This window comes from Buteo buteo, chromosome 21, assembly GCF_964188355.1.
Source record: "Buteo buteo chromosome 21, bButBut1.hap1.1, whole genome shotgun sequence".
In the NCBI taxonomy this organism is placed as follows: domain Eukaryota; kingdom Metazoa; phylum Chordata; class Aves; order Accipitriformes; family Accipitridae; genus Buteo; species Buteo buteo.
The window spans coordinates 21,637,292-21,659,307 of record NC_134191.1 but is presented as its reverse complement, the minus strand read 5'-3'; the positions used below and the strand labels follow the sequence as shown (position 1 = coordinate 21,659,307).

The 22,016-nt window shown below is 47.0% G+C and overlaps 1 protein-coding gene and 1 non-coding gene across 6 annotated transcripts; both read right to left on the bottom strand.

The window, feature by feature from the left end:
- Positions 1-5,333: 5,333 nt before the first annotated feature.
- On the bottom strand, positions 5,334-20,822 carry LOC142042735 (ciliary microtubule associated protein 1A-like). 5 transcript variants are annotated; one of them, XM_075052951.1, is made up of 11 exons: positions 20,431-20,814; positions 19,919-19,989; positions 18,938-19,020; positions 13,906-14,116; positions 8,991-9,265; positions 8,778-8,903; positions 7,779-7,979; positions 7,457-7,558; positions 6,977-7,098; positions 6,408-6,548; positions 5,334-5,591 (listed from the first exon to the last, which is right to left on the bottom strand). In XM_075052951.1, the coding sequence occupies exons 5-11, from the start codon at positions 9,007-9,009 to the stop codon at positions 5,505-5,507; spliced, it is 798 nt and encodes a 265-aa protein (XP_074909052.1). In that variant the 5' UTR covers positions 9,010-9,265; positions 13,906-14,116; positions 18,938-19,020; positions 19,919-19,989; positions 20,431-20,814; the 3' UTR covers positions 5,334-5,504. The 5 variants fall into 5 exon arrangements, 4 of the variants coding, with proteins under 4 accessions (XP_074909052.1, XP_074909051.1, XP_074909054.1 ...); XM_075052950.1 differs by having other exon boundaries at positions 8,778-9,265; positions 20,431-20,815; XM_075052953.1 differs by lacking the exons at positions 8,778-8,903; positions 8,991-9,265 and having other exon boundaries at positions 20,431-20,807.
- Positions 10,181-10,265, bottom strand: LOC142042988 (small nucleolar RNA SNORD45). The gene has a single exon (XR_012653905.1). It is a non-coding gene; the product is annotated as a small nucleolar RNA SNORD45 (small nucleolar RNA).
- Positions 20,823-22,016: the final 1,194 nt, after the last annotated feature.

The window sequence follows — 22,016 nt, the reverse complement described above, 5'->3', positions numbered from 1 at the left end:
CTTGCTGGTCTCCAACGGGAGGGAAGTCCTTTTGGATGACTGACATTTCCCAGGCCCCCTGTTACCTTGCCGTAGAGCACGTGTGGGTTTTTTGCTCTAAAGGGCGTCTGACGGGACTCAAGCCCTGAGTAACAGGTACTGCTCTGGCTCTCCTGAGCTCTGAGGAGCACGTTCCTGACCAGGTGTTTGCAGTCTCTCTTAAAAAGGATTTCTTGGCTTGTTCTGCAAGAAGGAAGCCTTCAGCTGGTGCAGCAGCAGTCACGTCAGAGAACAGGACCCGGAGCTGGGGAACGGGAATGGCCTTTGGCTACTGTAGAAACACAAGCTGCAGAATTCTTCATGTCACAAAGACAGTCGTGACACCGACCTCAACTTTCCAGGGAAAGGAGCTTTGCCACTTTGCCCCAATTCTCACTCACCTGGGCAATGAGGATGGGAAATGGGTTATAGGCTTGTCGAGAAGGAGGCAGAGTTGAAGCGTGTCAAAAGTCGCTGGGGCCGGGGCGCGTGATTTTGGGGGGCGAGCCGTGAGGGCCTGTCATGACCCAGACTGGACAGACCAGGGAGTCGTGTTGAATTCGAAATTCCCTCGGGCTAAATGAAGGTGAAACGACACCAAACGATCGGTTGAAGATTTTATTCATGACAGAAGCCAACTGAACTGGGGAGGCGTGGTAGTAGGTGGCAGGGTTTCTCACAACAGGAACTGGCATAAGACTACTTCTGTAAACCGTGTAACCATATACATCAACTGAGGGAATAAGGAGATCCCTCCCGTTGAGTCAGGAGGTTCAGAGCAGACCCCCTCGCTTTCCAGACTCCTCCTCAGAGAAGGGCCCAGGGGCGGCTGGACCCACTCTTAGTCTCAGACTTGGTCAACGGTTTCTCTTTTGAAACGGATGAGGTGTAGGGATTGTGGCAAAGGAAAGAGAGAAGAAGACAGAGAGAGAAAAAGGAAGAGAGAAAGATTTCACCGGTCCTGGGTCCAGCGTTGGTTCAGTCAGCCGAGGTGTCCGGTCAGCCGAGGGGTCCAGTCCCGGTGGGCTTGCGCACCCGGGGCTTCAGTTTGTGTCCTTTTATCAGCCTTGCCCCTCCTTCGGGTGGTCACCCGAACTCGTCAGGTTAGTGAGCAGGCTGTGAGCCTTTGGGCTTGGGGGTCGTTTGTGGAGTAACTTCTCCTTCCCTGCAGACACGGCCATTGTTTGACCTTTGTATCAGAAGAGCTCATCGGAAGAGGGAGCTGCGCACCCTCCAGCACGCCCTCCCCCTCCTGTTGCTGATGTCTGAGCTGATGGGCTTTTCACCTTGGTTCCTTGCTGTGCAGGGTTTGTCTTTAAGCAGAACTTGCCCCACCACAATGTTTGAGACATTAACTCTTTCAGTCTCTCGCACCACTCCGTGGCTCAAACATTGTCTATATTATCTTCCTGGATTCTCCACAGTCTTCTCCCATGCTGGTGATTTAGATATAAAGAAAGGAGAAGGCAAGAAAAGGAGAGAGAGAGAGGGAGAGAGAGAGAGAACGTGTACAAACCTTCAAACAGTACAAAACAGTATAAACTTTGAACAGTGTAACAACTGTAAAGCCAACCATTAAGAACAAAAAAATCCACATAACAACATGAGTCCAATCCTAACAAGCTATTTTCCCCACGCTGTGAGTCCCAAGGACGTTAGGAGAGAGGTCAGCAATGATCCTCTGTTAAGCCAGTCTCTTGGTTGCATTGCTTGGAAAAGTTTTCCAGTCTTGTCTTGTAACTTCTCTCATCTTCTTTCATGCTTCTTCTGAGGAGGTTGTTGCGTTGCGTATGGTGAGACAGCATTCTCCGTCGGTGAAATTTAACATCCCATGTACCCCGTGTTCTTTTTAACAACATCACAAGATTCAAGGTTCCCTCCTCAGAGAAGAAGATAAATCTTTGAATAGTAGCCACGAGAGGTGCCCTGGAAGCGTTGTTCCAGGAGCAATTTGGGTTTCACAAGATTGGTGATATTTAGATTAATGAGGTCGAATTGAATTCTTTTGTACAAACACCTCAACTGGTGTCATTTCAGAGGTGCAGGAAACCTTGAATCAACTTCCAAGCTAAATCTGGAGAATCTTTCCCCTGTCCTCCAGCAGAAAGGATCAGGATGAGGGAGAAGGCTCCCCAAAGCATCTTTCCCTATAATAACAGGCAAAAATTACAAATAACAATAAACTGATAACACAAATAACAATTAATATAGTTAGGACCAAAGCAGGTCCCTTGCCGTCTTTCTCCATTTCTCTTTGGTTCTACAAAATGCAAATATAAAACATACACAGATTAAAACGAGAGTATTATCCATCGCGTGTGGATTTGGTGGTCTTTTCCATGTGTATCAGCAGCTGCCCATGAATAGGTGTTCAGTGGAGTTTTAAGGGTTAAAGGCACCTCTCCCACTGTTGGGAGGTCCACCAGTATGATTTTGATTCCTATTCCCCATCAGAGTCTGCACCCACATTTTCTACAGTGATCTGGGAGCGGGTTTCATCTAATTGCTCTCTTAATACTGTTTCCCGCTCCAGAGCCTCAGTCAAAGCAGTATGTAGTCTCTGGTTAGTCATTCGCTCAGTGGTCAGTCGGTCAGAAAGGCTCCTTATCTCATTTTCTGGTTGCTCCTGCAAAGCTTTCACAAAGTCTTGAGGGGATTTAATCATCTTCCCTTCTGCTTGTCGGGTTACGCATTTGTCCTGTTGTGCTGCCACCAAAGCGGCTCCTAAAACTCCGCAAACCAACGCCTTCCCTTTCCCTTGCCTCAACCTTCATTCTTCAGCCAAAACGAGAATTCTATCGGCTACAGCTTGCGGAGCATGCCAATTGTTACGGGCCCAAGTCATACCAAGGGGAGAGGGTCGAGCATTGTAGCCCTCTAATCCCTTCAGGAGAGGGGTACAGTCTACAGTCTGACTTCCCAGGGAAGCCATAATGAACACACAAGTACAGGGATCAGATACTTTAGCAGTCCTCTGAGGACTATCTCTATGGTGGGATCTCCCAGGGAGACCACGACAAAATCAGATTATTAAGTCCTCTGAGGACTATTTCCCCTTGTGTATGACTCCTCTCAGAGAGGGGTCACAGTAAGGACCTGGTCCCAAAGATCGCTTTAGCAACAGCGAGGGAATCCTGCTGACTACGCCAAAAAATGTAACGACCCAGACTGGACAGACCAGGGAGTCGTGTTGAATTCGAAATTCCCTCGGGCTAAATGAAGGTGAAACGACACCAAACGATCGGTTGAAGATTTTATTCATGACAGAAGCCAACTGAACTGGGGAGGCGTGGTAGTAGGTGGCAGGGTTTCTCACAACAGGAACTGGCATAAGACTACTTCTGTAAACCGTGTAACCATATACATCAACTGAGGGAATAAGGAGATCCCTCCCGTTGAGTCAGGAGGTTCAGAGCAGACCCCCTCGCTTTCCAGACTCCTCCTCAGAGAAGGGTCTAGGGGCGGCAGGCGTTCTTTATTGCAGCACTGGATGCACAGGGGATCGTTCCGCCTATCATGCACACCAATTCTTTCAACAGTTGAGATTATATACAAAATGAATATACATATTCATGATTTTTCCTGGAAGTAATTAACATATTAATCTGAATTCCAGGATATCGATGATATTTGTAAATGCCCTCGGTGCAGGCGCCGTCGAGATATTTGGTGGTCTTCAGGGGTCCTCTGGTGGTCTTTGTTAATCTTCCTGGCTTGTCTGCTAGTTCATTCTCTTCTAGTGATTCTGCGCAGTGGGACACTTTACATGTTTTGATACAACTTATCCTGAAGAATGTTCATTAGTAACTCTAATATCTATCTTTTCTTGATTTTCATTCTTTTAACACAAGCCACATATTGATGCTTTTAAGCTCAATTATCTAAAAGGGCCTAAGGTTCTCATCTTCCCAGGGAATTGCAAGGTCAACCAAAAGCAATTTCCTCTGCTATCTATCTTACACATTTTGCAACATACAGGTTTTCTTATCCACCACTAGTCAGCAAAGCAAGGACACTCTGTTCTTCTCGCAACACAAGATGTAAAGCATCTTGTATCAACACCCTCCTTTTCATATCTGGGTCAGTACTGTACTTGCACATTGACCCAGCCCCAGTTGAGAGCAGAAATTGTTGTTACTAATCCTGGGTGCCAGAGTGCTGTCCCTGCTCTCTCCTCCCTGGTATGACCTGAGTGCACGACTGCCCTGCCTGCGCCTGCCTTGGTGACATCCAGCCCAGGAACTTCCTGAACAAGACAAAAATTCCTCCCTTGTACTCCAAGGCTCTGATCCTGGGATTTGCCTTGCACAACTCTCCTTGGGTTTTAAACCCCACCATTCACTGTAGCCACGTGACACCAGCCTTCTGTGGAAGAGCTCACGTACCTGTGGTTCCAAGTTCCTGTGACTCTGTCTCAAATATTTGCTCCAGAATGCCACGAGAGGCCACATCAAGCCTCTCATCTAGCTGGGCCTGTTCCTGGAGGAAAACACAGGTGGCAGGATTTGACCGTCCTCTCCAGCGCTGAGGCAGGCACTGGGAAAGCTCGGTGCTTGCCCCTGCATCAGCACCTTCATCTCACTCAAAGGTGGGGATACAGCACTGACCTTCCGGCACCAGGAATTGTCGTCTTTGTATCAGCCCTTCGGAAGCCCTGCCAAAGCATCTCCCAAATTCCCTGCTGGCAGGAGGCTCTCCTGTAAACCCCTGCAGTCCGAGCCTCCTCCAGACTTCTGCACCCCTGGGATGGATGCTCCTCCTGGCACCGGAGGACCGGGCCACTCTCCTACGCAGAGGCAGAGCTCCCTGGCACACTTCTACACACAACCATCGCCGCCTCGTGCCCTGCCTCTCTCGGCAAAGAAGCACCTCTAAGACGGGGGGACATGCTTCAGGCCCGTTCGTTGCCGTCACTCTCACTCCTCTCGGTATCTACAGACTCCCGAGGGGTGCTTGGGCTCCTCTTTCATTAGGACATAAGCAGAGGCTTTGCCTATGTCTCAGGACGACGGGTGACGCCATCCAGGCCCCAAAGCCGCCTGCTGCGGGTCCTATACTGCGCGGCGGCGACTGGTGGAACGACCGACTGTCACTCCCTGCTGTACCACTCAGGGCTGGGCTCACACCACCAGATCCCACAGCTCCAGCTTCCCACCTGGCTCCCGCTTCCCAGATTGCCTTCATTGCAAGGCTGCCGTGCAGTCTGATGGAGCGAGCGAGTATTGCGCGTGCTTTTGAACCCCCCCCGGCAGGCAGGATGCCTTGGCATGGGCTGCGTCAAACAGCCGTGCTCCCGGGATGCAGCCGTCGCCTTGGGCTGCAGGTTCCTCTCTTGCTGCTCTCCCTGATGATCCGCACCCCGGCTACGAACCTCTCCGCTCGTGTGCCGGTGGTAGTTGACCAGCACCTTCACCTTCCTCGCCCTCGCGCACCCCCCCTCGCCACAGCTGAAGGTGAACAGACCAGACCTTTGGGGGTATGTTGTTTTACTGCAGAGACAGTAGAGGAGTTGTGTAGAGGGAATGGCGGAGTCCAAAAGTGGGAGCAGGGGCCTGGGGCTTGATCAGCGTCACCTGGAAGGGGAAAAGCGAGAAGAAAAAAAGGTGACCGTGGTGCCTTGTTCGCAAGAAGACTTTTGTCTTCGGCGAAGGCCGTCTGGCATAACAAGTTGATGGCCGTGCATTTGCCGTTTGCCGTGCATTGCTGTGTGCGTGCCCGGGCACTTTCAGCTAACTCCCCCTGTGCCAGTGGCACACTTGCTGGAAACCTCCTGTGTGATCAGGACATCTCTAATGGTCTGCTGCTGTTACTGATTGGCATTTCTCCCTTTTCGGAGAGGCATATAAAGGCAAGAGAAAAAAAAAGGGGCTAGGGGCAGGTAAAATCCATCCCTCGAGTGTTTTCAGAAGGCTGCTCAAAGCAAAGAGCTTTGGTTTGACACAAAATGGAGCGATGTGCCCACTCCGTCTGGCAGGGCAAGCTCATGGCTGGAGCTGAGCTGGCACTGGCACTTGCTCCAAGTCCAGAGCCCTTCTAGCTCCAGCCAGACTTTGCTAGATGCCCCTGCCCTCCCAGGTGATCCCCCCTGCATGAGAAGGGTCTGCCCTTGGCTCTGCTTGTGCCTTCTGCAGCAGTGTGTCCTCCTGAAGAGCTTGTAATGTGCGAGCACGTGTCAGCATTGAGCGCCTGAGCTAGTGCAGAGGCAAAGATGTGTTCTTTGGCCTCACTCTGCTCGGCTTTGGGCCAAGGCAAGGGAGCAGGCCTGCTGTCCTGCGGTTTGTCACTCCAGTAAGGTGGTCTGGAGTTCTGAGAAGCCCCGTTGGAAGGGGGAGATGCTTAAGGGCTGGTTGTTGCAAAGCAGGGGAGGAGATTTGGGCAGGCTGCCTTACCTTTCCCGGGCAGTAGTCTGCCGGTCCTGGCTTCACTGTTTTGTCACCTCCAATTCCACTTTTGCTTCCCATCGTGTACATGGGAGCCCTTTTTTTGTAGGTGTCCACTTCCACCTTGGGGAATGCAGCAGGACCTGGCGTCTGTAAGAGAGGCAGGGAGGTTGTTGGGTACAAAAGGCAGCAAACAAGAACAACAAAAGTTGATTCTTGCCGGGTGCCCACGCGGGCTGCGCTAGTTGAGCTGGCTGGCCAGAGAAGTGGCGTGAGAGGCACGGAGCGATTGGAACAAGGGCCCCTCCTGTTCCCCTGCAGAGAGGCAGATTTCGCAGAGGAGAGGGAGATTCCCATTAGTGCCGATGAGTTTTGCCCCACCAAAACTGTTAGTGTTGGAAAGCGAGGGACTGCGGGTGTCGGCGTTGCTGTTGGCAGCAGGAGAGCCACGGGACCCACGGCTTCTTGGGGTTTGCTGCTGGTGCAGGGAAGTGGGCGTGAAGAGAGGCTGCAGCCGGCGTCGGAGCCCTCCGGCCCTGAGGAGAGCAGCTGCGAGACAGCAGAGAAGCGTAGCTCACCTTGGCGAGGTCTTCAGCAAAGCCGTTGTGCTTCCTCTTCCCTTTCATGGAGTAGCAGGGGCTGGCGTGGGTGTAGGCTGTGTTGGGTCCCACCAGCCTGGGCAGGGTGTAGGTGCCAGGACCTGGAAGGGGAACGGGAAGAGAGCGTGTGTGAGTCCGGCAGGGAGAGGAGCAGCGCCTGGGTGGGAGAGAAGCAGCCTGCCAAGCCTGCTGCGAGGAGCTTGAAGGATGTCTCGCCCCTCTCCCAACGCCTCCGTCTTTTGTCGCACGTGGCGTGTGTCGGCAGCTCCAAGCCCGAGTTGCCGGTTCTTTTGTGGGATGGGAGAAGCTGGTGCTCCGGGACATCAAGCAAGCTCGTCAAGAGACCCTTGCGCCCTGCTGTGTAGGCTTTTCGCTAGGCCTGTCAAAAAAGCTGCCCGGCAGGTTTTCCCTGGAGGACAGGCGGGCTGCAAGCGTGTGTATTTCCCCGAGTTCCCTTACCTGGAGTTTCATCGGTTTTGACGGCCTTGTGCCGGAAGGCCATGGACGGCGCCGGCGCGCATTTGTAGAGGTGTTGGTTGGCCTTGTCGGTGGAGTAGTCACCTAGGGAGAAGCAGAGAAAAGCAGGGAAGCCGGGCTCTCTTCCTCAAGCCAAAGAGGAAAGGTCAGGAGGAGGTGCTCAGCCACGTTTGCCTTCTGCCTGGAAACCTCTGAAGCTCCTTCGGGACGCGAGCTGATGGTTTTGTGCCCCGGTAGCACAGGGCAAAAAGGCAGGTGTGCTGCTTGTGTCGCCTGGAAGAAGTGCTGGCGAAATGGTACTCACTTGGTCCAGGGGTGACCTCGGTCGTTATCTTGGGAAGTCCGCCCATGTGCTGTGCCGGAGCCACGTACTTCCCGTTCCTGGTGATGGAGGGCTGGACGTAGTACCGAGGGCCCGGAGAGCAACTGTCTGCGCCGGGAGGTTTGGCCCTTTGGAAAGTGTACGCTGGGGCTTTGGTTTTGGTGGGATTGTGAACCAGGTAACCTAGGAAGAAAAGCCTGTGAAAGGACGCCTCCCTGCAACTCCATATTTAAAGCTACTTTCTAAGTGGAGTAGCTGGAGTTGCTGGCCACAAGAATTTCCCTTCCTGTGTGGTTTTTGTCCTCCAAGAATGATACCGGCAGGCCAATACAATGGTACAATGACTTCCGGCAAGAACAGTGTAGGCACTGTGCAAGTAATCAGAATACCACCAAAATGCAATTGTTACGAAGTATTAAATCCCCAAACCGTTGCTATGCTAACTAAAAGCAAATGTAAAGATCGCCTCTGTCACATTTTGCTTTCCCGCAGCCCCAGTGGGAAAGAAATTGAAACCTTACTGCTATTATGGAGGAGAAGAAGAAAGTGAAGGAGAAGAAGGTGGTGAAGGAGAAGGTGGTGTTGAAGGAGAAGAAGAGAAGATGAAAACGGGGGAGAAGAATAGGAAGAGAAGATGAAGTAGAATAGGAGAAGATGAAGAAGGAGGCGGAGAAGAGGAGAAGAGAAGGAGGAGAAGAAAAAGAAGAGAAGAAGGAAAGGATGAGGTGGGAGCAGCAAGTTCGGAGCAAAGACAGAGAAGAAGCTTCCTCCTGTGCTGCTATGGCCACCTCTGTGCTCAGCAGAGTCCGGCAGCTCTTTTCCCGGGCTTTCCCCAGAGCAGCCTGAGCCTTCCTCTGGCCCGCCTGTGTCCTTGCTGCAGCTGAGAGCATGGAGGCTTGGAGCAACGGGGAACGGAGCCGTGGCTGCTTGTCCCCTGGAGGCAGCGGATGTGGTGCACCCCGCTTGCGACGGTGGTTTTACCTGTTGTCCCGGGGATCGAGTACTTGGGTCCCGGGCTGGTGAACTGGGCCATGATGAGGCCGCGTGGGCGATGAGGTCTCCAGGTGCCCACCCAGGCTCCGTCCACGTCGGAGGCGGCTACCGAGCCTGCGGCAAGAGCGGGAGAGTTGCCGAGGGGCTTCCCTGGTGGAGACCCGGCGTGAAACCTCCCCGGGAGGAGCAGCAACGCTTCACCTTTCTCCATCTTGGCCATCGGACTGGGTGCGGATGAGCTTGTCGGCCGCTGCACCTCTCGGTCGCAGAGCACGGCGAGAGCGAGGGCAGGCAGCGATCACACAGGAGAGGTTGTGGTCTCGGCTGCCAGGTGGCCTTGGGGAGAGGCCTCGGCTCGTCACGGAGACGCCCAGTGACGTCATAGAGCTCCGGGCGCCTGTCGTATGGGCTGTTGCATCATACGGCTGATGGGGAGCTGGGGACGTCCAGCTGGCAGGGCCAGACCTTGACGAGGTCTGCACGGCAGAAACATGCAACGAGGGAAAAACTGATGTGATTCCTGGGTTTAATCTGGCAGCCTTGTGTTCTTATACTGTTGGGCTGACCTAATAATATGAAGGTAGCTTTGAACACCTGGAACTTCTTTTTCGTGTCCTATTTTCCAGGCATCCCTTAATCTACGGTCTTCCTCCTAGGGAGGGTGAGTCGGGCCCGGTGTTAGTCAGCAGAATTTGCTGCTGGGGGCTCGCAGTTAGCGAGGTTTAGGAATACCTCTGTGGTGCCGCTTTGGGGAGTTTCTCCCTGGAAATCGAGGCAAGAGAGCCCTTTCCCAAGGTGCAGAAGAAACCGCGTAGACTTGTGTGTACCTTCTAGATCATGCAAGTAAAGTGAGATGCCAGCCAGAGATCGGGAGTGTGTTCACATTTCTCCCCGATAAGTCAAATGCCCTATTTTTCATGGGTTTCTCACAGGAATAAGAATCGTGAGCGGGCACAGAAGGGTTTCTGTACTGGGCCTGGCTGGGATACAGGTAATTGTTTTGTCATCGCACCCTGCACGGTGCTGTTTTCAATGTTGACAGCACACCGATGTTTAGCTACTGCTTATGCAGAACCAAGGTCTTCTCTGTTTCTCACTCTGCTGCCCCAGCGAGCTGGCTGGGAGGGGACACAGCAGAGACAGCTGCCCCCAGCTGACCGAAGGGGTACCACGGTCCGTACCACGTAGCGTCATGCTCAGCAAGAAAACCGCGACTGGGGGAGTCTTTCCAAGGCAGCCACTGCACCAAGATGGCTGGGCATCTGCCTGCTGGTGAGAGGTGGTCGGTGGTTGCTGTCACATCAGTTGGTTTCCTTTTTTATTCCCGGCACTTGTTAAACTGTCTTTATCTCGACTCCCTTAGGTCACAGCCTAAGGAAACCGGAGCTTCCTGGGTCTCAGAGTAATTCTAGAGCTAAAGTGGCGACAGACATCAACTCTAGATCACATAGTACATGCCAAGGCTCATCACTGACCCAAGAAGACATGCTCCTCCTGTCCTACCCAAGGCTTTCAAGTCCAACACACTTTCTTCCTAAAGCAGGACGCTACCTTATTTACTTGTAACACCATTCCTACGTTCCGTGGGATGGGGCTAGAGGTAGGTTACGCAAGCCATCAAGCCACTGTCTGGAAGCACCAGAGCCTTTTGGGTACTGTTTGTCACCATGGTTTGCGTGAGAAGGAAACTAAAACACAGAATAGATGGTGAGAAATTTAACCTGCCATGGAGATAGCTACAGTGAACAAGTACGATCGGGACCAAGTCCTTTTTCTCAGGGGAAAGGCACACACCAAATAAATAATTGATGAACAGACCAGTACAATTCAAGTTAAACAGGAAAGAACCAGCAGATTTGAGGAACGCAGCGTAAGAACTGACTACCACAATACTTCCTTTGTATAGTACTAAAGCATAAACCCACTACACATACACAAAAAGTGTATGTATTACATAAACATATGGTTCCTGTAATCATTACATCATTATTTAAATACATTTTAATATACACTAATGTCTATTTCTGTGTGTATAAATATCCATAAAATTCAAACCTTTACTCTTCCCCTGGCCACACACACCTTTCACCTCAACGTACACCAAGAAGCATTGTAAAATCCACAAGTAATTATCTACAAAACTCCAGTAAAACCTGTAGCTAAGAAATATTTCAAGATGACTGCTACAAAATTCATCAGGAACACAGACACAACCACCAGTTAAGGAACATTAAAAGCACAATTTTCCCAAATCTGACAACTCTTTTAGGATGTGAATCCTAATGTTTTGCCCCTTACATTATTATTTTTTTTATTAGGTGGTGAAATAGTTTTTGCCATTGGTATCCAACAGCACCCGGTTCCCTAGTCAGCAGTTATCAAGATTGTTAATTAAAGGTGGTTGTTTCAACAGCTACCCTGTTCGCTTTACCTGGACATGCTGAGGGTTGACAGGAGACGAGGATCGTGACCTGTGCTGGCGTGATTTGATGAACGCCAGAACTTCATCTGCCTTCATTTGGCACAGCTGTCCCACAAGAGCCACTGCTGTTCGCCCCCAGGTAATACCCCTCATCCTCAAACACTCTGAGGGACTGTCACCCTAAGCAGGGCATTATTTTAGTCCTTAATCAGATAAGCGCAGCATCAAAACAGAGCAATGGAAATGCCGTAGTTAACATTTACAAAGTTTGCAGCACGTCACATGCTTCCTATCCCGTTAACAACCTTGGATGTATGAACCGCTCATGAATATGACCTGCATTACGCACACCTGGACATACCTACAGGCATGTGTGCGTGTATACGCCTACGCTACTACGTTTCCTTCCTCCCCTCTATTTTCTAGTCTAGAAGCATCAAGCTCAACGTCAAATGAAGCACATGCAAGTGGTAAGGTACCAGTTCACTTCGGATCATCGGTTACTACCTTGGCACCCAAGTTACTGCTCAAATCACCATGAGTCTCAAAAAGAACAAGTCTAACATTTAACAAAACTCAAGTGCCAAAGCTGCCCCAATCGGAAGCTGCACTGGGAAGGGATTTCTTATATGCACATACCTATAGATCTATATCTCATATTGCCATCTGTGCTATCTTGAGGCAGTACTTCAACCCGTGGGTTTTCAGCACAGCAACAACAGTCATAAGCAAGAGTGCCTCCAGTTACTTGGGGATGCTCTGACATAAGCCATTGCTGACGTTTTTCACCTTGTGGAACTGGAATCCAATTGTTGGAGGCTACGTCTGGTAACCAACGCCTCTAAAACTGATGCTGCTCGTTGCAGTGTTTATCAACCCCACAGCAAGCACAGGGCAGTGCTGTGCCCAGATTCGGTACAGGCTCCTATCAAGGGAGCCACGTGGAAACACAGCTACAGCCTCCTTGCAGGTAAAGGAGCAACGCAAAGCTCGTTTCCCAGGCCTCGGTAATTCTAGAGCTAAACTGACCTCCTTCAGATTTACGCTCCGATAATACATGCCAAAACCCACCCCAGGCCCAGGGGAACTAACAAAGTAGCTCCCGCTTGTGCGTCACGGTGGACTGCAGGGCAAGAGAGAAGGGGCTGGGGAGCACGTGCCCGACCCCTAACTCCCCACCCGGGACATGGCGGTTGCTACCCTCAATAAAAATATTATCAAGTAATATGTATAATATGTTTGAAATAACCAGAGAGCTGCTAAAGTCCTGTGTACAGCCCCCATCTCTTAAAATTTAAAATAGGGAAACAACGACTAGACATGATTTAGGGTTTAGGAACTAACTGCTAGACAATGAGGCTTTATGTTTATGTCAGAAAAGGTAATAGATTGTGGTTGGGTCAATAAACCTCGAAGAACCACTTGGAACTGCCAAGATTAGGGAAGAAGTAGGGGGTTAGGGTTAGTGACAAATTGCTATATATGCGTTGAAAGCTAACAAAAAAAGGAAAAAGGAACCAAATCATGTTGTACTGGATGTGGGTGTGGGAAATCTGAGAGAGGAGAAAATAAAGAGGATGTACAATTACTAATATCCCCCCCTACAAGAACTTAGAAGTGAATAGTTCAAGGGATGAAGAAAGTGATAATACGAGTCCAGTCTCAGGAAGAACAAGACAACAGAAACCTATAGTAGAGGCTCCACCTAGACAAGCAGTGGGACCAGAAGCAACACCAGTATACGTACATGTACCATTTACCACCCCTGATTTATTAAATTGGAAATAGGTGGTTGGATCACAGTAAAGCAATCCTGAAGGCATGCATATTATCCAAATTATATGAAATAAGACAAAGGGATAAAGATACCCCTTCTGCTTTCTATGAGAGATTGTGCGGAGTGGCACAAAAAGGGACTGATTTAGAGCCAGAAGGTCCCAGCAATTTAAAGTTGTTTAATATGTCGTTTATCAGTCAAGCTGCAACAGATATTAGAAAAAAATTGCAAAAAGCAGAAGGGGCAAATGGAATGACAATTTCATAGTTATTATCCATTACATATAAAGTATAGAATAATCGAGATGAGGAGGCTGAGAAGGAAAAATGAGGACTTGCCAAAATTCAGGCATCCCTTGTAGCTGCCCTAAATGATGGGAGAAGCAGAGGGCAAGGAAGGGGACGTGGAAGAGGTGGATTTCAAGGGAGAAGAGGACAGGGAAGTTATGACAGAGGAAATTACAACGTCCCTTTAGGAGCAAATCAATGCACATACTGTGGATAGGAGGGACACTGGAAAAAGGAATGCCCTAATCTCCCTAATGATAAGGGAAAAAGGAAAGAGGAGGCTATTAAAGTAATGACAAAAATCGGGTTAGACTGAAGGGGACCAGAGGAATCTACTAAAATCTCCCCAGCCGATCCTCTAGTTCCAGTTAAGCTGGGGAATGAGACAACACATTTTTTAGTTGATAGTGGAGCCTCACGTTCTGTAGTAACTAGTTGTGAGGGTCCCTTAAGTAAAACTAAAATAAATGTTGTTGGTGTGACAGGGCAAAAAACCTTAAGACCATTTTTAAAACCTATGGAGTGTTCAATTGGTGATACTAAATTAACTCATGAATTTCTCTATATGCCAGAATGCCCGTTACCACTGCTTGGACAGGACACACTTTGTAAGTTGAATGCACAACTAACCTTTTCTGAAGACTCCGCTCAGTTGCATGTTCCTCCAGAAACAGCTTGGAAAGCCCAGATATGTTTAATAACTGAAGAAAATCCCGATGAAGAAACGTATATTCCAGAAGAAGTACTAAATGCAATTACACCTTTGGTATGGGCATCGAAGATACCTGGACGAGCGAAGAATTTGATTCTGGTAAGGACTGAACTTAAACCGGGAGCCCAGCTGGTAAGAAAAAGACAATTATTCTATTAAGCCAGAAGCCCGAAAGGGTTTAGAACCTATGATAAGCTCCTTTTTAGAATATAGACTGTTAAGAGAATGCCAACCAGAATAGAATACCCCAATTTTACCTGTAAAAAACCCTCATTCTTCAGAGTATAGACTGGTACAGGATTTATGAGAAATTAACGTGAGGACAGTAGATGTTCACCCTGTGGTTCCAAATCCATACACTCCCCTTGCTTCAGTCACTGACAGTAACGCTTATTTTACAGCATCGGACCTGAAAGATGCTTTTTTTTGTATTCCTGTGGATAAGCACAGCCAGACCATCTTTGCCTTGGAGTAGGAAAATCCAACTACAGGGAGAAAGACACAACTACGTTGGACTGTTCTTCCCCAAGGATTCAAGAATAGCCCCACCTTGTTCAGTAACATACTGCCTAAAGAGCTGGAACTATGGCAAAGTGATAATGATGCTGTGACTTTGCTGTGATATGTTGATGGTTTACTAATTGGTTCTGATAATTACAAGGCCCACTTGGAAGCCACCATTAGTTTGCTTAAATTCCTGGGCCTGGTGGGTTATAGAGTTTCTAAGAAAAAGGCACAGATTGGAAAAGAAAAGCTCCAATACATGGAGTTTGAAATTATGAAAGGACAAAGAGAATTAAGCAATGAAAGGAAAAAAGCAATTTGTAGGATCGCTCTTCCTACATCAAAAAAACAATTAAGAGGATTTCTGGGAATGGCTGGATGGTGTCGTTTATGGATCCCCAATTTTGGACTAATTGCCAAACCATTTTATGCTGCTATAAAGGAGGAGATCCTTGAATGGACACCAGAATGTAGAAAAAGTTTTGATAAAATTAAGAGAAAGCTTATGGAAGCCGCTGCCTTAGGACTTCCAAACTTAAGAAAGCCCTTTTATTTGTATGTACATGAAAGACAGTGTGTGGCACTAGGAGTTTTGATACAAAAACTGGGAAGCTGGAAAAGACCAGTAGGATACTGTCCTGGTTTCAGCTGGGATAGAGTTAACTGTCTTCCTAGTAGCTGGTACAGTGCTATGTTTTGAGTTCAGTATGTGAAGAATGTTGATAACACTGATGTTTTCAGTTGTTGCTCAGTAGTATTTAGACTATAGTCAAGGATTTTTCAGCTTCTCATGCCCAGCCAGGGCACCTGACCTAAACTGGCCAACGGTGTATTCCATACCATGTGACGTCCCATCTAGTTTAGGAACTGGGAAGGGGGGGCAGGGATTCGCCGCTCAGGGACTGGCTGGGTGTCGGTCAGCGGGTGGTGAGCAATTGCCCTGCGCATCATTTGTACATTTCGATCCTTTTATTACTACTGTTGTCATTTTATTAGTGTTATCATTATCATTATCAGTTTCTTCTTTTCTGTTCTATTAAACTGTCCTTATCTCAACCCAGGAGTTTTACTTCTTTTCCCGATTTTCTCCCCCATCCCACTGGGTGGGGGGGGAGTGAGTGAGCGGCTGCGTGGTGCTTAGTTGCTGGCTGGGGTTAAACCACGACAGATACTTTTCCAAGCAATTAGATAAAGTCAGTAAAGGATGGCCAGCCTGCCTGAGGGCAGTAGCAGCTACCGTAATGTTGATTGAAGAATCTCAAAAATTAACATTAGGCCAACCAATCACTGTGTTTGTACCACATGCCGTGTTGCCTCTTCTTGAAAACAAAGGATGTCATTGGATATCACCAAGCAGGTTAGCTAAACATCAAGCTGCATTGCTGGAACAAGATAATGTAGCAATTTCAATGACTTCTGCTCTAAATTCTGCTACTTTACTCCCAATTTCTGAATCCAGCGAATTGCATCATGACTGTTTGACTACTATTGGCACAGGTGTATTCCAGTAGACCTGACCTGCGGGATGAACCCTTGCCTGATGTGGAGTTGGGAGCTATTCACTGATGAGAGCAGTTTTGTATTGAAAGGAAGGCGAAAAGATGTGGTAATGTCTACTCAAACTGTAGAAGCTAAATCTCTGCCTAAGAATACTTCTGCCCAAAAGGCAGAACTGGTAGCATTAACATAAGCCTTGGAACTTGGCCAACAGTCAATATTTATAATGATTCTAAGTATGCTTTCAGAGTGGTGCATGCACATGGAGCGATTTGGAAAGAAAGAGGACTTCTAAGCTCACACGAACCCCAATTAAATATGGAGAAGAAATAATGAAACTTTTACAGGCAGTTCTGCAAGTTGCAATAATACACTGTAAAGCCCATCAAAGGGGGAACAGTGAAATTATAAGGGGAAATAAAAAAGCAGATCAGGTGGCAAAAGAAGTAGCTCTAAAAGAGTCAAAGTTTGAAGGAGCCTTAATTCCAACACCTCATTTAGAATTATCACTTCCACAATATACTGAGAGAGAAGATCAATTGGCAGAACAATTTGATTGTTCTAAAAATGATCAGGGATGATGGGTGGCACCTTTGAAACAATTCTTAAATTTTGAAAAGATGTTGAAAATTTTACTTAAAAGATTACATCAACAAACACATTCAAGAGCAAATGCATTGGTATTGACTGCCAAAAGATAGGCTGCAGAACCAAAAATGCAAAATCTAACAGATATAATAATTAAAAGATGTGTTCTTTGTTGTGCTAATAATCCAAAGATTACCAAGAGGGTTATAGGAGAAGTTGTGATACAAGGAATAACTCCTGGGGAATACTGGCCAATAGGTTTTATGGAACTACCAAGGTGAAATTCATACAAATACTGGTGATGATAAATACCTTTTCTGGTTGGCCAGAGGCCTTTCCATGTCGTACCAACAAGGCTAGGGAAATAATTAAGGCCTTATAAAAAGAAATTACCCCTAAGTTTGGTATTTTAGAAGGACCCCATTTTATTGTAGAAATAGTACAGGAGATTTTTGAGTATTAAATGAATGAAAGAAATTTCAGCCTTGGAATCCACAGGCTAATGGTAAGCTTGTAGAAATATAAGAGAGGCAATGGAGACAGGGTGGTTGAATAAAATCCTGCTGCTAAAGTCGTGCGTACAGCCCCCATCTGTTAAAATATAATAGGGAAACAACAGCTAGACATGGTTTAGGGTTTAGGAACTAACTACTAGGCAATGGGGCTTTATGTTTACGTCAGAAAAGTTTTTGTTATATTTTCTCTCCCCTGTCCAGCTGAGGAGGGGGAGTGATAGAACGGCTTTGGGGTGCACCTGGTGTTCAGCCAGGGTCAACCCACCACACATCCTCAATTTGGATCCATACCCCAGCACTGCACTGCCCATCTTCCTGCTGCTGCTGCCCAAAAGTCACAACTTGAACTATTCCACATCATCACGACTGCCCTTTGCTCCTCCAGGTCCTCTTCTGGCCTGTAACACACTCTCTGCTACGCACACCCCGCTGTCCCAGGCTGCACCCCGGGGCTCTGTACGGGAACCCTGTCTCGCCAAGGGCTCGAGGCGCAAGGACCGAGACCGAGAGCTCGGCCGGACAATCCCGTGCTGCGGTCACTTTGTCCTCCCAGCCATGAACCCCTTTGCTTCCCCAGGCCCTGGCAACTGCTCCTGTGCTGCTCCTGCGCTGCCGAGGGCACCCACAGACGCTGCTCCGACTTGAGGAGCAGCACGGACAGCTGGGAGTGCGACGCGTGTGCTGGCCTGGGCACCGGTAAGAGGCAAAGCGCCCGGCTGCCCCTGGGCTGGGGCCAGGGGCCAGGCAAGGCCTGGCAGCGGGAGCCCAGGGTGGGCCTGGCAGAGCCTCTCTGCTCCAGCAGACCCTCAGTAGCATATAGGCCAAACAGACCTAAGAATAAGACTTTATATGTAAAAAACATCATTCATTCAACAACAAGCATACACCACTGGCAACATTTGTCCTTATTATTTATTAATGTACACACTCAATTAAAAAGTAGAAAAATCAGCTCTGTGAAGAAATACAAATATACCCATTTCATAAGTCTTCCTTGTTATATATGTATTTTCATAAACTTCTGGTAAACTTTTACTCTGGAAATAATGCATTCCAAATATTTGTAAAGGAATCTCAAACAGGATCTCTGTTATGTTTGGCAGAATACAGGTTATATAGTCTTACAGACACAGAGCCACCTGCTCTTTCTCAACCCCCTTTAGCACTGGGGCCTAAGAACACAGCAAAATAACCCCATATTGTCTTTGTTACATGATCAAATTCTCAAAAATCTGGCAAAGCAGCAAGTCATATTTAACCCATATAGACATAAAACCAAATCTTGGTACAAACACTGAAGTGACGCAATAAACATGTACCTATTTAGAAACCAGGTTTTAGAGTCTTTTCGAATATTATTTCCTGTTAGATCTTTGAAAGAGTAGAATTTTGAAAGTAAACATTTTTCTGCAACTTCTTCAAAGAAGAAACATGAAACGTTTCTGACCAGTAAGATAAGAAAGATTTATTGTTTTGTTTTCACTTTCCTTCTTGCATCCTTATGCTTCTTCCGGCATTCCTGAAAATATTTAAATTTTAACATAATATTGTGAAAAGTTTCCAAATTCACCTGTTTGTCTCAAGCACTTTTTTTACATGCAATAAAGTAACTGGTCCTGTACGATAACAGAGATTCGGTAATTTACCTGACCGGACATCACAACATAATGTTATACACACTTCTATACTAAAAAAATTTTAGTTCCCTGGTAATTACAAAGTTTCAAGCCCTTCTAAAGGTCCTGAATTAATTTTTAATGCAAATTAAGCAAATAAGCAGCCATGTTTCCTCCTCATGCTAAGCCTTCAGCTGCAGTTACCAAGTAACAGATGTTAAAATACTCACCTCAAGCAATAATCTACGTCTGTCTTCCCAACCATCTTTTTCTTCACCGAGGTCTATTGATCTACAAAATAACTTAGGGCCCTCTGCACAAAACAAAGAACAAATTAATACAGTTAAACAATTCTGAATATGGTGGTGGTTGTAAATCTTATGAGCATCACAGCAATCAAGTCAGAAGGCTTGTTCTTCATATTCCTCTCTTGCCCCCACAACATGGTTGGCTCAAACAGAAATGTTATGTATTACAGCCTTGTGTACTAAGAAAAATAAAAAGCAGCAGCAGTTTCCTTAATATGCTGCAATGTAAAGTGCAGTGAAACAGCATCTGTTTCATTAAAAGCTCAGCACCATTATCGCACATCTCCCAGGAAAATTCATGCCTGCTAAGGATTCAGAGCTCAAATTTGACAGGCACTGTAATCAGATAGGCTGGAAGATTACAGTACAGTAACTGTATTAACACAGTAACTTTTTATGATCGTTATCTCAGAAAACAAACATTATTTAAGGCTGTCCTGTGCATTGCTTGGGAGGTTTTTTTGATTTTTTTTTTCCTTTGGGTGTTGTTTTGTTTATTATTGTTTTGTTTGGTTTTAACACTGACATTTGTTATATTCACAAGAAAAAACCCCCACGTTATTTAGGATCAAGAACCATGGGGCGTATGTGGCTGATAAGAATATTTACATATTTTTTTTTTGCTAAGCCCTAAAAGACCAGCTATGTTCAGATCATTAGGCAATTATAAGAAAACAGGAAAGCAAGATAGCTGTTCAGCATTTATTTTACCAGGACTTTCTTGTGGGATGTGCTACCACAGTTTATACCACAAGTAATGATGGAAAACTGCTATTATTTTTTTTTCTTCTTAAACCCCTCATCTGTGTTTTAACTACAAAATATTAATAACTAGGCAGGGTTTTCTTCCTCATTGAATTTCATTAAGAGTTACAAAAAAGAGGTGAATAAGTTCTGTTATACCTCTTAGTCGTTCATCATCTTTGGAGAAGAAGAAAAATCTAACACCTTCTGTTTGCGGTAAAGAGAAAAACCTAGACAAACACAAAGGAATTTTAGCATCATAAAAGTTACTGTCAAATTCCATTAATGAAAATTAAAGCTGTAATGCTTCAGAAAAATAGTATGCATTGAAGAACACTACTCCATAGTAACCAAGTATAGCCTTCTAGAAAAAACCACTTCTTAAGAAAACTTAATATATATTTGACTTTTGGCCAAACCCACTACCCAGTTAAATTCTCATGCATCGAACTAGAAACTCAGCTTTTATATTCAACTTCAAATCAAGTGTGGTATTGGGATTTTTGGCTATTACATTCTGTGCAGCAAGGAACAGTTTCCTAAGAAGACTTCCATTGTTCAGAGATGTGGAATGAAGATGTTTGTTTCCCATGACCTGAGTGCTGCTATTAATGTTTTCATAGCATTAAACAACTACAACCAAGTAGACAACAAATACAAATATAACTTGCATTTCTTTGTCCCTTTCACTTTCTGATGCCTCTGGTTCATCATCACCCTCAGAACTGCTGTCTTGGAAACGTGGATCTTCTTGCCATGTGACTTTTACAGGTTTTATTGCTTCAAGTATGTAGGGCTCTGCAATAATATCACAATTTAAAAAAAAATAAATATCAGATTATTCCCCTACTTGACAGTAAAAATTTCTACTTCAGAGTGAAACACTTAAATTGGAAAACACAGATTTAAGAAGGACAGAAACCTACCCTCCCATGTTTTCTATCACCTTCTGGGTAGGTATGAATTTAGTTTGCTTTCTCATATATCACAAATTCACCCTCAAAATTCACAACTAGTATCACCACAGCATAGGGAAAAAGTGTACAAGTCCATCTGAAGCTTGTTGTTAGGGTCCAGGGTTCTATCAAGTCACACCAACCTAACAATCATTATTAACTGAGTTCGGAGTAATTGTGCCTATTCATATTTTTAGCTTGCAGAAGTTGGAATAAAAGCTTTCTTTCACTGTGAACTATCTTAATAAGTTCCTTTGCAAAGAAACTCACAATGCCTTAGCTTATTCTTTCTGTGAGTTTAAGCTATGTTATTTTCACATATGTATTCCTGCCTATAGCGTACACAGCCAGTTGCCAGAAGAGCAGTTTACACATGGTAACCTGAACATGTACCTGAGCCCTTACTACTCCACCTCACCAAAAGGAAACCCATGGAACCCAGAAAGAGAGGGAGGAACCCAGAAGGAGAGGCAGGAATCCAGAAGGAGAGGTGCTCTGCTGGACCTGGTGCTGGTGATGGAGGAACCCAGAAAGAGAGGGAGGAACCCAGAAGGAGAGGGAGGAACCCAAAGGAGAGGCAGGAATCTAGAAGGAAAGGTGCTCTGCTGGACGTGGTGCTGGTGATGGAGGAACCCAGAAGGAGAGGCAGGAATCCAGAAGGAGAGGTGCTCTGCTGGACCTGGTGCTGGTGATGGAGGAACCCAGAAAGAAAGGGAGGAACCCAGAAGGAGAGGGAGGAACCCAAAGGAGAGGCAGGAATCTAGAAGGAAAGGTGCTCTGCTGGACGTGGTGCTGGTGATGGAGGAACCCAGAAGGAGAGGGAGGAACCCAGAAGGAGAGGTGCTCTGCTGGACCTGGTGCTGGTGATGGAGGAACCCAGAAGGACAGGGAGGAACCCAGAAGGAGATGGAGGAACCTAGAGGAGAGGGAGGAACCCAGAAGGAGAGGTGCTCTGCTGGACGTGGTGCTGGTGATGGAGGAACCCAGAAGGAGAGGGAGGAACCCAGAAGGAGATGGAGGAGCCCAGAAGGAGAGGCAGGAATCCAGAAGGAGAGGTGCTCTGCTGGACGTGGTGCTGGTGATGGAGGAACCCAGAAGGAGATGGAGGAACCTAGAGGAGAGGGAGGAACCCAGAAGGAGAGGTGCTCTGCTGGACGTGGTGCTGGTGATGGAGGAACCCAGAAGGACAGGGAGGAACCCAGAAGGAGATGGAGGAACCCAAAGGACAGGCAGGAATCTAGAAGGAAAGGTACTCTGCTGGACGTGGTGCTGGTGATGGAGGAACCCAGAAGGAGAGGTGC

Excerpts from the sequence above, each read along its gene's own strand:
- LOC142042735 (XM_075052949.1), bottom strand. The coding sequence starts at position 9,009 with ATGGCCAAGATGGAGAAAGGTGAAGCGTTGCTGCTCCTCCCGGGGAGG. Across the intron at positions 7,980-8,777 it reads CTCGATCCCCGGGACAACAG|GTTACCTGGTTCACAATCCC; the intron begins GTAAAACCACCG and ends TTTTCTTCCTAG. Across the intron at positions 7,099-7,456 it reads CAAAACCGATGAAACTCCAG|GTCCTGGCACCTACACCCTG; the intron begins GTAAGGGAACTC and ends TTCCCCTTCCAG.